The sequence below is a fragment of the Hylobates moloch genome, unplaced genomic scaffold (assembly GCF_009828535.3).
Source record: "Hylobates moloch isolate HMO894 unplaced genomic scaffold, HMol_V3 SCAFFOLD_2, whole genome shotgun sequence".
Taxonomy (NCBI): Eukaryota; Metazoa; Chordata; class Mammalia; order Primates; family Hylobatidae; genus Hylobates; species Hylobates moloch.
In genome coordinates, this window is record NW_026652277.1 from 33,703,108 (window position 1) to 33,720,324 (window position 17,217).

General features: G+C 40.2%; 1 protein-coding gene across 1 annotated transcript in view; it reads right to left on the reverse strand.

Annotated features, from left to right (window-relative positions):
* METAP1 (methionyl aminopeptidase 1) overlaps positions 1 to 17,149 on the reverse strand; it is an 85,862-nt gene extending 68,713 nt beyond the window's left edge. The window contains exon 1 of the mRNA XM_058435716.1: positions 16,891 to 17,149. Within this exon, the coding sequence (XP_058291699.1) occupies positions 16,891 to 17,004 (114 nt within the window). The 5' untranslated portion in view covers positions 17,005 to 17,149. The remainder of the gene's footprint in view (positions 1 to 16,890) is intronic.
* Positions 17,150 to 17,217: the final 68 nt, after the last annotated feature.

The following is a 17,217-nucleotide window of genomic DNA, read 5'->3' on the forward strand; positions in this document are numbered from 1 at the left end:
ACTGATTAATGTCTGCCTGTAACTTCTGTCCCCCTAAAATGTATAAAATCAAGCTGTAACCCAACCACCTTGGTTACACATTTTCAAGAACTCCTGAGGCTGTGTCACAGACCTTGGTCACTCTTATTTGGCTCAGAATAAACCTCTTTAAATCTTTAAAAAAAAAAAAAAAAAAAAAAAAAAAAAAACTTATGGGATACAGCCAAAGATGTTTTAAAAGGAAAGTCTACAGCTGTAAACATATACACTAAAAAAGAAACACCTCGGCCGGGCATGGTGGCTCATGCCTGTAATCCCAGCAGTTTGGGAGGCCAAGCGGGGCAGATCACCTGATGTCAGCAGTTCGAGACTAGCCTGGCCAACATGGTGAAACCTTGTCTCTACTAAAAATACAAAAATTAGCCAGGCGTGGTGGCAGGCACCTGTAAGTCCAGCTACTCGAGAGGCTGAGGCAGGAGAATCGCTTGAATCCAGGAGGCAAAGGTTGCAGTAAGCTGAGATTGCGCCACTGCACTCCAGCCTGGGTGACAGAGCGAGACTGCCTTAAAAAAAAAAAAAAACTCACATTAACAACCCAACTTTTACCTCAAGAACTAGAAAAAGAAAAAAAGATAAAACCTAAGGCTAACAGAAGGAAATAATAAATATTAGAAATTAATAGGCAATAAGGAAGACTGAGGTGGAAGGACTGCCTGAGGCCAGGAATGCAAGACCAGCCTGGATAACACAGCAAGACCCCATCTTTACCCAAAAACAAAAAACAATGAAAAGAAAAAAAGTGGCCAACCCTTAGCTAGACTACCGAAGAAAAAAAGAGATAAGACTCAATAACTAAAAAGGAGAAGAGAAAACTTCCCAGCTCATTTTTTTTTTGTTTTGTTTTTGAGATGGAGTTTCACTCTTATTGCCCAGGCTGGAGTGCAATGGAGCAATCTCTGCTCACCGCAACCTCCGCCTCCTGGGTTCAAGCAATTCTCCTGCCTCAGCCTCTCGAGTAGCTGGGATTACAGGCATGTGCCACCACGCCTGGCTAATTTTGTATTTTTAGTGGAGATGGTGTTTCTCAATGTTGGTCAGGCTGGTCTCAAACTCCCAACCTCAGGTGATCCACCTGCCTCAGCCTCCCAAAGTGCTGGGATTACAGGCGTCAGCCACTACGCCCGGCCCAAGCTCATACTTTGAAACCAGCATTACCCTTATACCAAAGCCAGATAAAGACTAAAGACCAGTATCCCTTATAAATACTGATGCAAAATCTTGAACAAAACACTAACAAATGAATTCAACAGCACACTGAAAGGACTATACACCATGACCAAGTGGAATTTATTCCGGGAATGCAAGAATATTCAAAAACAAAAATCAATTTAACACATCACATTAACAGAATGAAGGATAAAAATCACATAATCATCTCAATTGATTCAGAAAAACAATCTGACAAGATCCTTCAACATAAAGACACTCAACAAACTAGCAATACATGAAAACCACCTCAACATAACAAAGCTCATATATAAGATGCCCATAACTAACATCAAACTCAATGGTGAAAGACAGAAAGCTTTTCATCTAAGTCCAGGAACATGATAAAGATGCCAGCTTTCATCACTTCTATTCAACATTGTATTAGAAGTCCTAGCCAGAGCAATTAGGCAAGAAAAAGAAATAAAAGGCATCCAAATTAAAAAGGAAGAAGTAAAATTATCTCTGTTCACAGACGACATGATCTTATACATGTAGAAAATCTTAAAGATTTCATTAAAAAAACTGTTAGAGCTAATAAACTAAAAGTTGCAGGATAATCAACACACAAAAATCAGTTGCATTTCTATACACTAACAATGAATAATTTTAAGATAAATTAAGGAACAATTCCATTTAAAAATAAATTTCCATTAAAAATAAAATACCTAGAAATAAACCTAAACTAAGGAGGTTAAAAGACTTGTATACTGCAAACTACAACACGTTGCCAAAAGAAAGTAAAGACAACACAAATAGTGTAGACATCCCATGTTCATGGATCTGAAAACGATATGGTTAAGATGTCAATATTACCCAAAGCAGTTTACAAATTCAATGCAATCCTTACCAAAATCCCAATGGCATATTTTGCAGAAATTGAAAAAAATTCTAAAATTCACATGAAATCTCAAGGGACCCAAATAGCCAAAACAACTCTGAAAAACAGATTTGGAAGACTCACACTTCCTGATATCAAAACATACTACAGAGCTACAGTAATGAAAACGGTGTAATACTGGCATAAAAACAGATACACAGACAAATGGAAAAGAATCCAGAAATAAATCCTTGTGTATCTGGTCATATGTGTTTTTTGGGAGGTTTTTTATTTTGTTTTTTAAAGATGGGGTCTCATCTTGTCACCTAAGCTGGAGTGCAGTGGCACAATCATAGCTCACTGCCACCTCAAACTCTTTAGGGCTCAAGGAGTCCTCCTGCCTCAGCCTCCCAAGTAGTTGGCACTACAGGCGCATGCCAACACGCCTGGCTAATTTTTGTATTCTTTGTAGAGACAGGGTTTTGCGATCTTGCCCAAACCGGTCTCAAATTCCTGGGCTCAAGCAATCCTCCAGCTTCAGCCTCCCAAAGTGCAGGGATTACAGGTGTGAGGCACCACACCTGGCCTCAGATGGTTTTCGACAAGGGTGCCAACCGGCAAAGAATAGTCTCTTCAATAAACACTGTTGGGAAAACTGGATCCAAATGCCAAAGAATAAAGTTGTACCCTTATCTTAACCATATATAAAAATTAACTCAAAATAGATTAAAGACCTGAACATGAGACCCAAAACTATAAAACTCCTAGATGAAAACATAAGGGAAATGGGGAAATACTTTGTGACAATGGACTAGGCAATGATTGTTTGGAGATGACACCAAAAGCACAGGCAATTAAAGCAAAAACAGACAGATGAGACTACTCAAACTTAAAAACTTTTGTTCATCAAAGGACACAATCAACAGAGTAAAAGGCAACCTATGGAATAGGAGAAGAGATTTACAAATAACATACCTGGTAATGAGTTGATATCTAGTTTATATTTTAAAACTCCTACAACATAACATCAAAAAATGAATTAACCCAATTTTTAAAATGGGCAAAAGACTTAAACAGACGTTTCTCCAAAGATGATATATACTAGCCAACAGGCATATGAAACGTGCTCAACATCACTAATCATCAGAAAAATGCAAATCAAAACCTGTATGAAATATCAGCTCATACCCATTAGGATGACTACTGTGAAAAACAAAAAAACAGAAAAGAACAAATGTTGGTGGGGATATGGAGAAATCAGAACCCTTCTACATTGTGTTGGAATTGTAAAACAATCCAACTACTACAGAAAACAGAATGATTGCTCCTCAAAAAACTAAAAACAAATAATCGTGTGATCCAGCAATCCCACTTCTGGGTATATATCCAAAAGAACTGAAAGCAGGGTCTCAAGGAGATATTTGCACACTCATGTTCATAAGCACTATTTACAATAACCAAGAGGTAGAGACAACCCAAATGTCCATCAAGAGAAGAATGGATAAACACAACATGCGGTACACATAAAATGAAATACTATGCAGCCTTACAAAGGAAATCCTGTGACAGGTACAACATGAAGGAACTTTGAGGGCATTAAGTGAAATCAGCCAGTCACAAAAGAAAAAATATTGTGTAATTTGACTTACATGAGGTGTCTAAAGTAGTCAAATTCATACAGAAAGTAGAATAGTAGTTACCTGTTTGGGAAACAGGACAGAGAGTTGCTGTTTCAGGGGTATGAAGTTCAGTTCTGCAAAATGAAAATGTTCTAGAGATCTGTTTCACAATATAAATACGCTTAACACTACTGAACTATACACATAAAAATAATTAAGACAGTAAAGTTAAATGTGTTTTTTATAACAAATTTTTAAAAGATATGTAAAAAATGGTAAATTACAAAACTGTATAGGTATATATAATGCAGAGCAACAATTCTATTTTATTTTGAAAGAAAAACAACAGCAGATAACATTTGAGATTTTACTACATACCAAGCACTGATTAGACAGAGAATTAATCCTCACACCACCACCAAGAGATAGGTACTATTATCACAGATATCTCATTTTACAGATGAGAAAGCCGAGGCACAGATTAACATGTCCAAAAAAACACAGGGGTAATTAATGACAAGTCCAGGTTTTGAATGCAGGCCCTCTTAAGACAGCATCCATGCTAGAATTATGATAGTTTTCACCTAACACACTTCTGTTTTAAATTTCTGCAAAGATCATGTACTCCTTTTTATAATAATATATTTAAAAGGAAATATTTGCATTTTGGAAAAAAATATTCAACTGAACAGCAAGGTCTCTAACTCTACTAACAATCATTTCATTTCCTTTTATTTCTGTACTTGGACTCTTCCTTAAAGTAAAGCTGCTGATCTACTTGCTACTACCTACATGCCTCAGCTTGCTCCTACTTCCATAAACACACCCTTTCCCTGCAGAGAATGTCCTCTCCTTCACCTTAATATATACTGTTTTATTTACCTACTCATCTATTTGATTTTCACACCTATTTTATTTATCAAAATTCAGTTCTTAACTCCTTCATGAGGCCTTTCAAAGCCTGTCTTTACCTAGTCCATTGTTCAGCTACTTAGTGTGCTGCTTTTAACAACTGTTCTTTAGCTGTTTTATCTGTATCCTCCACATCAGCAATGTTCCTTGAAGATGTCACTACCCCTTCTTCTAAAGGCAAGGACATTACAGGAGGAAGCATACCTAGCACTCAGATCTAGATTTCTAAAAACATTACTGCCAGAAACCAGGGCTGCTTAGAAACAAGACTGACTGCAGATCTGGGGCTGGGAGAGTACTAGGCAATGTGTTTTATCATATGACAGAGAGCTAGGAAGCAATCAGAGAGTAATGGAGGAGACTCAAAAGGATATAGAAGCCCCTTTAAAGATGGTAACACTAATCAAAATTTGAGACAATTTGAACATGAAAAAGAAAACAAGCCGAAGCTCCTAATTGAAAACAACAAACATTTGCAACTACTGGTTAGTGCCCAGTACACAACCATTTCTATCTTCTTGGTAGGAATGGTGGAACGTAGTTCATTCACCAGTTGATGAGGGAAAACTCTTCTTTACAGAAAAAAAAAAAAAAAAAAAAATCAGCTATTGAATGACAGACTTAGGAAGAAAATCACCATTTGCAAACTCCACTGAAATAATTATCAGGTAAGGATCATCGCAATGCTAAAACCACTCAGAGAAAGATTGTTGAGAAAATGCATACTCTCCAAGTGCCAGAATATCATCCCACAGATTAAATGCCAATTGTGAGGTTAAAAAAAAGTACCTGTGCAATCAATGGTGATCTGCTAGGAACAGAACCACTAGCCACTCTGTGCCTCCTGATGTGATGAAATGTGAAGTGGATAACATCACCTGTGAGTCTTGTCAACAGCGTTTCACGGTCAGGTGCAGTGGCTCACACCTGTAAACCCAGTACTTTGAGAGGCCGAGGCAGGCAGATTACTTGAGCCCAGGAGTTAGACAGCAGCCCGGGCAACATAGGGAGATCTCCATCTCTACGAAAACTACAAAAATTAGCCAGGCATGGTGGCATGCCTGTGGTCCCAGCTACTAGGAGGCCAAGGCGGGAGCATCACTTGGGCTCAGGAGGTTGAGGCTGTAGTGAGCCATGATCGCACCACTGCACTGTAGCCTGGGCAACAGAATGAGACCCTGTCTCAAAAAAAAAAAAAAAAAAAAAAGTGTTTCCCAAATCTAACAAAGCAGTTGGGCTTGATTTCTGGCTTACAGAAACTACAAGGGACAAAAGAACAACTTAAAGACACTTTGAGGAAATAATCAGTTAATCAAAAATGTGTAACATTCTACAAGACAATTGACTAGCCTCTTCAAGAAGTTAGTATCATGAAAATAAGATGAGGACTATTCTAAATTAAGAGACATGACAGCCAAATGCTGTATGTGAGCTTTGATAGGTTCCTGATTCTATAATCAAAAAGCAAAACAAACAAAAAAGCTCTTATGGATGACATTTGGGAGATAAAGTAAGATTGCCCTATTAGATGAAATCAGAGAATTCTTGTTAATCTTCTTAGGTGTAATAATAGTGTTATAGTTAAGAATGCCCTTGTCATTAGAAAATGCTTGCTGAATATTTAATAGATTCAGTGTCATGTTTTCTGTGTCTTAGTCCCAAAATATTTCAACAAATACACATATACACACACACCCAATACACATACAAGCACACATAAATAAAACAAATACAGCAAAATGTTAACAGGTGATGAGTATACTACAATTATACTATATTCTTCTTTAAACTTTTCTATTTGTTTGAAATTTTTCACAGTAAAAAGCTAGAGAAACTCAGTAAAATTATAAAAAATTCAGGGAAAACATAGTTCCTTGTCTATAACTTTCACTAGCACTTCCCTGTTATTTATCTTTTTTCCAGTACTTCTTGTCTATACAAGAACAGCATAAGCCCCTTGATTTTTGCAAGTGTACTGATGCAAATAGCCCATTGAACACTGCTGTTCATGAGTAATACACAACTCTGGACTGGCAAATATAAAAAGTCTGTTAACAACAAGTCCTAGCTAGCACATGAAACAAAATAAACTCTCTATAAGTACAATCATTTTTGTTTTTTGTTTAATGCTAAAGTCTGAGATTTTAGTGCAGTCATCCGAGTATGTACATTGTACTAAATATGTAGTTTCTTATCCCTCGCCCCCAGCCCGCCCTCCCCCTTCTGAGTCTCCAAAGTCCATTATACCACTCTGAATGTCTTTGAGTACCCACAGCTTAGCTCCTACTTGTAAATGAGACGACATGGTACTTGGTTTTCCATTCCGGAGTTACTTCACTTAGAATAATGGCCTCTGGTTCCTTCCAAGTTGCTGCAAAAGATATTATTTCATTCTTCTTTTAATGGCTGGGGAGTATTTCATGATGTATATATATCAAATTTTCTTTATCCACTCATCAGCTGACACTTAGGTTGGTTCCATATCTTTGCAATTGTGAAATGTGCTGCGATAAACATACATATACAGGTGTCTTTTTATATAATGACTTCTCTTCCTTTGCATAGATACCCAGTGGTTTCTACAGTGGTTGTAGTAATTTACATTCCCACCAGCAGTGTTTAAGTATTCCCTTTTCATCACATCCATGCCAACATCTATTGTTCTTTGACTTTTTAGTAATGGCCATTCTGGCTGGAGTAAGGTGGTATCTCATTGCGGTTTTAATTTGCATTTCCCTGATGATTAGTGACATTGAGCATTTTTTCATACGTTTGTTCGCCATATCTTCTTTTGAGAAAATTCTATTCAGGTCATTTGCCCACTTTTTGATGAGATTATTTGATTTTTTTTTCTTGCTGATTTGTTTGAGTTCCTTGTAGATTCTGGGTATTAGTCCTTTGTCAGATGCATAGTTTGCAAATATTTTCTCCCTACAGGTTGTCTGTTTACTGTATTATTATTATTTTTGCTGTGCAGAAGCTTTTTACTTTAATTATGTCCCAATTATTTATTTTGAAGTACAACCACTTTGAAAAACAATCTGGTATCATCAAAGTAAAGCTAAACACATATCCTATGACCCAAAAAATTTTCTCCTTAGGGGTATACCCAAGAGAAATTCTTGCAAACAGGCACCAAGAAGCAGGCACAAGAATGTCTAGAGCAGCACTACTTATAATAGAAAAACCTTAACAACCCAAATTTCCATTGACAGAAGAATGAAAAAGTTACGATATATTAATTCATTGGAATATCACACAGCAGTGAAAACAATGAAAATGAACAAACCAGAGCTACAATGAAACATGGATAAATCTCAGGAACATAATGACAAACAAAAAAAGGCATGTTGTAGAAGAATACATGTAATCATTTTGTTCGTAAAATTTCAAAAACATTAAAAATACATTTTTTAAGAAATCAAACAGGAAATGCAAATGAATGATAAACACAAAATTCAAGATATGGAATACCTCTTGGATGAGGGACAAAGACAAAGGAGCCTTCTGTTTTCACTTGTTTTCCTGGTAATGTTCTTTTTAATCAGTTAGATGGTAGGTATATAGGCATTTACTATATCATGCTTCTTTAGATCCCGTGGATGATTTGCTGTGTTATTTTGTGTGTGTGTGTGTGTGGTGTGTGTGTGTGTGTGTGCATATGTGTATCTGTCCACCGTTCCTTGGCTAATAACTTCCCTAGCCTTGTTGCAGTCTCGTTATATTGTTGGGTGCTTTAGGCCTCAGGAAACAGACTCTCTCCAACCTTCTCCTGCTCTCTTCCTTTCACCCTACCTGAAGGCAGGTCTCTAACCCCCACCCCCCACCTTTCTGATGAGGGTCATAAGACTCTCATTCCAGAGAGGGTCCCACCCCATATACCCTGAAGGAATGAAGCTTCCATAAAAACCCAAGAGGATTGGGTTCAGAGAGTTTCCAAACAGCTAGCTGAACACTGAACTCATGGAAGCTCGGCATACCTTCCCCCATACCTTGCCCTATGCATCTCTTCATCTGTATCCTCTGCAATATTCTTTATAATAAACTAGTAAAATAAGTGTTTTCTTGAGTTCTGTGAGCTGCTCTAGCAAATTAACCAAACCCAAAAAGGGGGGGCCATGGGAACCCCAACTTGAAGCCAGTCAAGTTTTAAGTTCCAGAGGCCCAAACTCGTGACTGGTGTCTGAACGGGGTGGGAAAGGGGCAGTTTTCAGGACTAAGCCCTCGATCTGTGGGATCTGACACTATATCCAGTCAAACAGTGTAGGAAATGAACTAAAGGACACCCAGTTGGTGTCCACTGCAGAAATGATTGCTGGCTTGGTGGTGAGGAGAAACCCCCATACGTTTGGTTACAGAAATCATCTGTGTTGATGACTGTGTGGTATGAGAACAGAGGGAAAAAAGTTTGAGTTTTTTCCCAAACATTTACTAATATTTTTATTCTACTCAATATCAAAAACAATTTAGAAAACATACATCTATAGATCCTGACTGTATGGTCCTTAAAACTTTAATTCAAAAATAATATTAAATTATTCATGCAACAACATTCACATTTTTCTCTATTATTTGTTTAATGGAGTGAGAAGTTAACAGTATTCTAATAGTCAATCCCATCCCTATTACCAGTTAGTGAAATAATCAGTAATAACATAAATCTCCACTCAGAAGACGAAAAAGGTTATGACATTTTTAAAACCTAACGGAACTTACATTTACCTATTTTACTGAATGACTAAGCCTGTAACTTGCTTAGTAAGTTTTTGAATGACTAAGCCTGTAATTTGCTTAGGGTTAACCTTCAGAATGTGATGCAAAGATTGGTTTGCGTTTTGCACTTAAATCACAGCAGAAGCATTAAACACACATTCAAAACACAGAGAAGTCTCTGTTGCCTCCCACTTTATAATGATAAGGGAAGTTGCTAAAGTTACAATTTCACTTATCATTTATATCCTAACCACTCTTTAAAGGCTTGAGCCTGTGACCCAGATAAATGCCACATTAGCAGATAGCAGACCCCAACTAACAGGGGCTTTTCTTGGTTTGTTTTTTTGTTTGTTTGTTTGTTTTTGAAACAGAGTCTTACTCTGTTGCCCAGGCTGGAGTGCAGTGGCGCAATCTCAGCTCACTGCAACTCCACCTCTCAGGTTCAAGAGATTCTTGTGCCTCAGCCTCCTGAGTAGTAGCTGGGATTACAGGCATGCACCATCACCACTCAGCTAATTTTTGTATTTTTAGTAGAAACGGGGTTTCCCCACATTGACCAGGCTGATCTCATAGCAAGAGATCTGCCCGCCTCAGCCTCCCAAAGTGCTGAGATTACAGGCATAAGCCACCATGCCTGGCCTTAACAGGGTTTTTAGAAATACTTTCCAACAGACATGACACAGCTCTGGTATATCAGGAAGAAATCTTTACTGAGCCTTGCAATAAGTCAGGTTACTGGAGATAAAAACAGGAGAGAACTTATTTACAACTTACAAAGCATGAGAAGTTCCACGGGGTCCCCATCCTAGTTTCATCCATGAGGTGCCCCCCCCCCCCCACACACACACACACAATGAGAAAAGCAGGCCTCGTTTACAGAGTGTTTTGAATTGCTCTTTATTCAAAGCCAGAGACAAGACTGATACCAATCAAGGAAATTAAAGTAAAAGACTTATAATTGTTGAGCTGGGAGCACTACCTGCCCAAGCATGAATAAAACAATGCTTCATGTTAAAACTGTGGGGTCAGGCGAAGTTCAGGATCGCTGCACAAATGGTTGTAATTACATTTATATTCCATTACATTAAACATTTGATACAGAATGAAGCTCAACAGTTGCTTTATAAAGTATTTCTGCCTATTTAATATCTAAAAGTGTTTGCTATTGCAGTAATACCAAAGACAATTACAGAAGCAGTTACCGTGCCACTGCTTTTCTTCTGAGTATCTAGAGCTGGAATGAGCTTAGCTATGCACTTATGTCTGTCACTCCTATGAAATTTACTAAAACTTAACTAAAATTTTGCAATATGCTAAACATGAAAAAGATTCACCTTAAAAAACTGTGACTAAAAGTTGATTTCAATCCACAAACTAAGTGAACAGTATAAGATCACATTTCCTATAGAACTTCAATTTCCAAAAACGTAACTCAAAGACTTGTATAACTTTTGATTACCTACCAACCAAATGATGCTTGTTTTTTTGTTGTTGTTGTTTTACAAATTCTACTGTAATATAGGTATATTTCATGCCAAAACTTCATAGATGACCAGAAGGCCCTCAAACCAACAATAATCCACTAAATAACTACACTGTGAGAACCACTGTTCTGGACAAGGATATAGAATTAGCTTAGGATAGTTCAATTCTGGGTTCATGTACCAAATCATGTACCATTATTAAATGTTCCTAAGTCAAAATGATTTAAATTTTCGAGGAACATTTATTGAAGAGTAAACAGCAGCTAAAAAATTGGAAAGAAATTAAATTCAACTATAAGTGAATAAACAAATGACAGTACACCCATAAGTCTTTATAAAGGATCATGTAAATGTAGCCATGACATGACACTACCAAAACACTGGTTAAGACATAAGGATGAGAAAATTCTCTAAGATTATATGTATTATGGTTGCCATTTTTGTAAAAACATATACAACTATGTGCACATGAATAAATATGCAAATATGTTCTTAAGAATACACACCAAAATTTCATAGAAATCATCTCTGGGTAATTGATTATCTTCACATATATTTTCTATTCTTCTACAATAAATAATTCATGAAATTATTTTTGTTTTGTTTTAAAGACTCATAATTTCTCTTTACCTCATCCTATCTTTTTGCTTTTAAGAAGCTATGACATTTGTACCTAAACTCAGCTAACTTACAGCAGTGTTTAAGGGTGGTCTGAAGTGACATGAGGAATTTAAAGAAAATCCCTATAAATAAAAACGCAGAACATGATAATATCTCCTTTAATGAAGATGAATTCCAGAAACACCCTGCACTGGCAGGAATGTTGTTACTGACAGAGAAAGTTTCAGAGGGCAGGGCTGCATTTCAAAGATACTGCATGTTATAAGGGCAATTCCTTCCCTACCTTCTAACTCCAACCTACCAAGATGCTCAAGAAGACTTTCTTCCAGCCAGGTGCAGTGGCTCACACCTGTAAAGACAGCACTTTGGGAGGCTGAGGCAAAGTGGAACTCAGAAATTCAAGACCAGCCTGGGCAACATGGTGAAACCACGTCTCTACCAAAAACACAAAAAATTAGCCAGGTGTGGTGGCTCAAACTGGTGTTCCCAGCTACCTGGGAGGCTGAGGTAGGAGAATCACTTGAGCCTGGGAGGTGAAGGTTGCAGTGAACCAAGATCATGTCACTGCACTTCAACCTGGGTTGACAGAGTAAGACCCCAACTCAAAAAAAAAAAAAAAAGAGAGAAGAAAAACTGTCTTGTTATTTAAAAAAAAAAAAAAAAGACTTTCTTCCTGGATTCAGTTAATCATGTTACCTGCCACTTCTTTTAAAGAACCTATTATTGGATTTGCCAAAAATGTTCATAAACAAGTAACATTTCTCCTCAAAGATTTTTAAGCCTTCGTTGGTACTGATTTTAATAACATTACATATGAGGTTATACGCACAATAAGGCCCAAATTTACTATATGCTCTACTAGGCACTCTGGATGCTCTCTTAGTCACCTTCCACTCAACTCCATCGAAGAGGATGCTTCATTAGGCATAGGAGGGGACTTACTCAAGGTCATGGGAGCAAAATCCAGGTCTCCTTCCATTTACACTATGCTTACTACCTTTTATGCCTTATAAATATAGTTAAAGATCACTCAGGTCCCTCCCAGCTGATCCTCTAACCAGAGGAGACAGCAACTGCCATATGCTATTCACGAAGTTAAACATCAGCTAGAAAACTGAAAAGTAACTAAATTCAACCATAAGCAAATAAATGACAGTGTATCAACAATATAGTATACTATTCAGTGTTTACAAAGGATAATGTAAATACAAAATTTCTTTGTTTTCCATTGCAAGCCCACTGATCTCCTTTCTTTCATTTAAGGAAATGAGGGCCTACTGTGGGCAAGGCACTTTGGAAAATACAAAAATGAGTAAAACACACCCTCTGTCCTCAAAAAATTCTTACACACAAATGAAAAAGACATACATAACCTATTAAATAGGAAGGAACACTTCTATTAACAAATACAATCAAACATCAAGAACTCTTGGAAAACTCAATTTTCAAGTAAAACTGGTTGTACTCCTCTAAAGAACAAAAGCTTTCCTTAAAATTCAACATCCTAGGCTGGGCACAGTGGCTCATGCCTGTAATCCCAGCACTTTGGGAGGCTGAGGCAGGCGGATCACGAGGTCAGGAGTTAGAGACCATCCTAGCTAACAAGGTGAAAGCCCGTCTCTACTAAAAATACAAAAAAATTAGCCAGGCGTGGTGGTGTGCACCTGCAATTTCAGCTACTCGGGAGGCTGAGGCAGCAGAATCGCTTGAACCCGGGAGGCAGAGGTTGCAGTGAGCCGAGATCACACTACTGCACTCCAGGCTGGGTGACAGAGCGAGACTCGGTCTCAAAAAAAAAAAAAAAAAAAAAATTAAGCATCCTAGATAAAATATTTCTACTTTCCTAAACATAAAACCGTATAACAATAAAAAGAGCTAACATTCATTAAGTTTACTAATATGCTAAGAGCTTTACATACTTTGGATTTAGTCTTCATCAAAACCCTGAGGTAGGTATTATTAATAGCCCCATTTTAAAAAGATACAGCTGAAAAAGGAGGTTATTTGCCCAAGTCACATAACTAGTAAATGATGGAGCTGTGCTTCAAACACAGCAGTATACCTCTCTATTTTGATGCATTTATCCATTAATTCAAACATTTAATGGCCACCTACTGCATACAGATCATCATACTGGGAAATGAGAACAGGGCAATGAAAAACATAAGATCATTCATGAAGTTCACCTTCTGACTATAAAACAGATATTCTCGGCCGGTCACGGTGGCTCACGCCTGTAATCCCAGCACTTTGGGAGGCCAAGGCGGGCGGATCACCTGAGGGCAGGAGTTCGAGACCAGCCTCAACATGGAGAAACCCTCATCTCTACTAAAAATACAAAATTAGCTGAGTATGGTGGTGTATGCCTGTAATTCCATCTACTCGCGAGGCTGAGGCAGGAGAACTGCTTGAACCTGGGAGGCGGAGGTTGCGGTGAGGCAAGATCGCGCCATTGCACTCCAGCCTGGGCAACAAAAGTGAAACTCCATCTCAAAAGAAAAAAATCCTCATTTTTCTAACAGGTGAAGTAATCATAGATTGCACAAAACGTCATAAAGGAATAAACAAGGTGGTGTGACAGAGTAACTGGGAATGCCTTACTTCTGTTAATGGTGTGATAGAAAGGCCTCTTGCAGTTTTGTTCTGTTTGTTCCCAAAGACAAGCTGGCCAGACAGCCAGGCCAGGGACCAGAGCGGTAGAAAGAAAGACCACTCCTAGCGATCAGAGAAGTGTTAAGGAAAATCCCTAATTTCTACTTTTTGGTTTTTTGTTTTGTTTTGTTTTTGTTTTTTTCTTCAGACGGAGTCTTGCTCTGTTGCCCAGGATAGAGTGCAGCGGTGCAATCTCAGCTCACTGCAACCTCCACCACCCAGGTTCAAGTGATTCTTGTGTCTCAGCCTCCTGCGTAGCTCGGACTACAGGCATGTGCCACCACGCCCGGCTAATTTTTGTATTTTTAGTAGAGACAGGGTTTTGACATGTTGCCCAGTCTGGTCTCAAACTCCTGACCTCAGGTGATCCGCCCACCTAGGCCTCCCAAAGTGCTGAGATTAGAGGCATGAGCCACCGTGCCCAGCCAAGCCCATATTTCATTACAGATGTATAAAGTGGCTTAGGATAAGTTACAGTGACTTGATCAAGGTCTCAAGCTGGGATTGGGGGAATAGCTGTGATTTCAGAAGACAGGTGACACTTCGGAAAGGAAAGAATGTAAACACAGCCTTTGACTAGAGTAAGAGACTCAGAAGAGGGGCCCTGAATGTGGGGCTGGAATCCTGAAAGCAATGAGGGATACGCATAATCAGACTGCGGGAAACATAACTTCTGTACAAAAGATTTTGTTTGATAGGGTTTTTTGTGGGCGTTTGTTTGCAAGGGGAGGAATTACAGTAGATAAATAAATTAAGAGACTACGACAACTGATTTGGTGGGAAATTTTAAAAGCTGACCACAGGAGGTGGTAACAGAAAGAAAAAGAGACAGTTGGGACAGCCACTCTGGGAATATTTGAGTGCATGTCTATCAGTGACACCAGAAATATACCTGCAGAATCCAACATGTAAATACCTCCAATCCTAACACACGGAATAAATCCTGGATGTTTTGTTTTCACAAATGTGTCTAGCATTTTTCCACAAACCCCAATGATTCAACCTTCTTTCTACCTGTTTCATAAATGTGGTTTCACGCTACCTTTTTTAAATCTTAACAGAAGAATGTCATACATATTAATTCAAAATGCCACCTACTTTTAAAGTTATTCTACTCAGATGGTACAACTGTCAAAAGCAAACACTGTTTCTTAAGTTCAGGTCCCACACAGGCCACAACAAGAAAGAATTTGGAAATTTTAAAGAATCTAAAGGACATGTACTAGGTTTAACATGAGTAATGCTCAACATGTTAAACCCAGTAAAGGTCCTTTAAATTGTTCAGTAATGCTATTTTTAGATCAAGCAACACTCCTCCACGTGCAAGTTTTTCCAAATTATACTAAAAAGGTCAAGGATCATATCCTATCTAAAAACCAGACTATATAACACAGCTGAGACCTTTTACAATGGCTTATCTACAAGTATTGTGACATAAAGATTCTATTTATTTATATCTTTACGTTTTTATATGTTTTATGTTGGAAAATACTTTTATTATTTGTATTGTGTTCATATATCTGCCTTCATTCTTATTCATATTTTTATTAATGGCAGAGTTAAATCGTACTAGAATCCTTTAAAAAATAAAGGGCCTTACATTATAACAGCATTTCACGTTCCTTGGATAATCTGGGTCTCAGAAGAAGCTTGTGAAACTTACAAAGAAAGCTATAATCATCCCCTCTGTACAGGGTAACACTGGAACTCAGAAAGATTAACTCTACTAATTCAAGATCGCACAGTAATTGGCAAGGGCAGGGCCCCAATCAGGCCTTCCCTTTATTCCTGCTCTCCTCCCCACAGGACACTACCAATTTAATATTTGAATATTCATGTGCCTCTCTTCAGTAAACCTGGACTGTAACTAAGAGCCATACTATTGCTGCCCAGCCCTCATCCTGGGTCTCGAAATGCAGCAGCAACACTAGTACTCTTCAGTAAACAGAAACACGAGCACACGCTTCAGTCAGGACCCCATTCAACGCTGGGTTTGCTCTACTGCACAAAACTTAACTAAAATACACTACAGCATTCACGCCTAACCCTCAATGGAACTGTCCTTTTCACTCTGGTGAATTCAGTCACAGGTGACTCATCCCGTTAGCTTACAGTTTTGTAAATTAATAATTTTACATACCGAAGGAAAAGAATGAATTACACAGACCTCTCCCTTCCCCACCCCCAAAGTTGCTTAAGTGTCAAAGCACGGTAGTAAAGCACAAAGAAGTAGGACTAGAGCTAGCTAGCGTTCCTCCTCTCTGCGACTCCGACCATCCTCGGGCCACCCATCTCTCAGGGCCCGGCGGGTCGCTTCCGCCCCCCACCCCGCAGGGACCCGACGGACGGCCCGGCATGCTCCAGCGCCCAGACCCGAGCCCCGCCGGTGCTGCGGCTGTGGAGGCTCGAGACGCTCGGGCTGCCCTCCTTCCCGGTGCCGCTACCTGCCTCCGGCAGCCCGCACACCTGGCGGCCCCCGCCCCAGCGCGGGGAACCGGACCCAGGACGCGGAGATCTAGCGCGGCGACGCGACCCCGCACAAGCCCGCTTCCGCCCCAGCCCACATGGCCGCGGCGGGCGGCGCCCCCGCCCCCGCGTGGGCCCCGCGCGAGCCCAGCGCGAGCCCAGCGCGGTTCCCGAGGACCCGGGGACCCCAGGAGGCAGGAGGGGGCGGTGGCGACGCGGGTGGGGAGAGGAGGAAACGCGGCCGGGGGGAAGAGGAGGAGCGCGTCCCGACTCGCCGCAAGGGCGGGAGGAGCCAGCAGGGGAGAGGCGAGGAGGGGTCCCGCAGCAGCCGCAGATCCACGGGGCAGCGGGCGTCTACCTGCGAGCAGAAGTACGAGCCCTGGATGCCCAGCTTGATGCAGGTGGGACACTGGAGCTTGGCCTCACTGCTGCAGCCGTCTGTCTCGCACACCCGCGTCTCCACGGCCGCCATGCTGCCTGCCCGCTGGAAGAACGCCTCACCGGGGAAGAGGCGGCGGCGGGAGGGAGGAACGGCCGGGCGGAGGGGAGGGGAGAGAGACCGAGTCGGGGGAGGAGCTCGGCCAGCCGCGGGCCTGGGCGCGGGAGGGGGAGGAGCCCAGGGCCAGCCGGGACCACGCAGCGCGCCCCGCCCCCGCCGCGCGCGCGCAGCTGGTGCCCCGCCCCG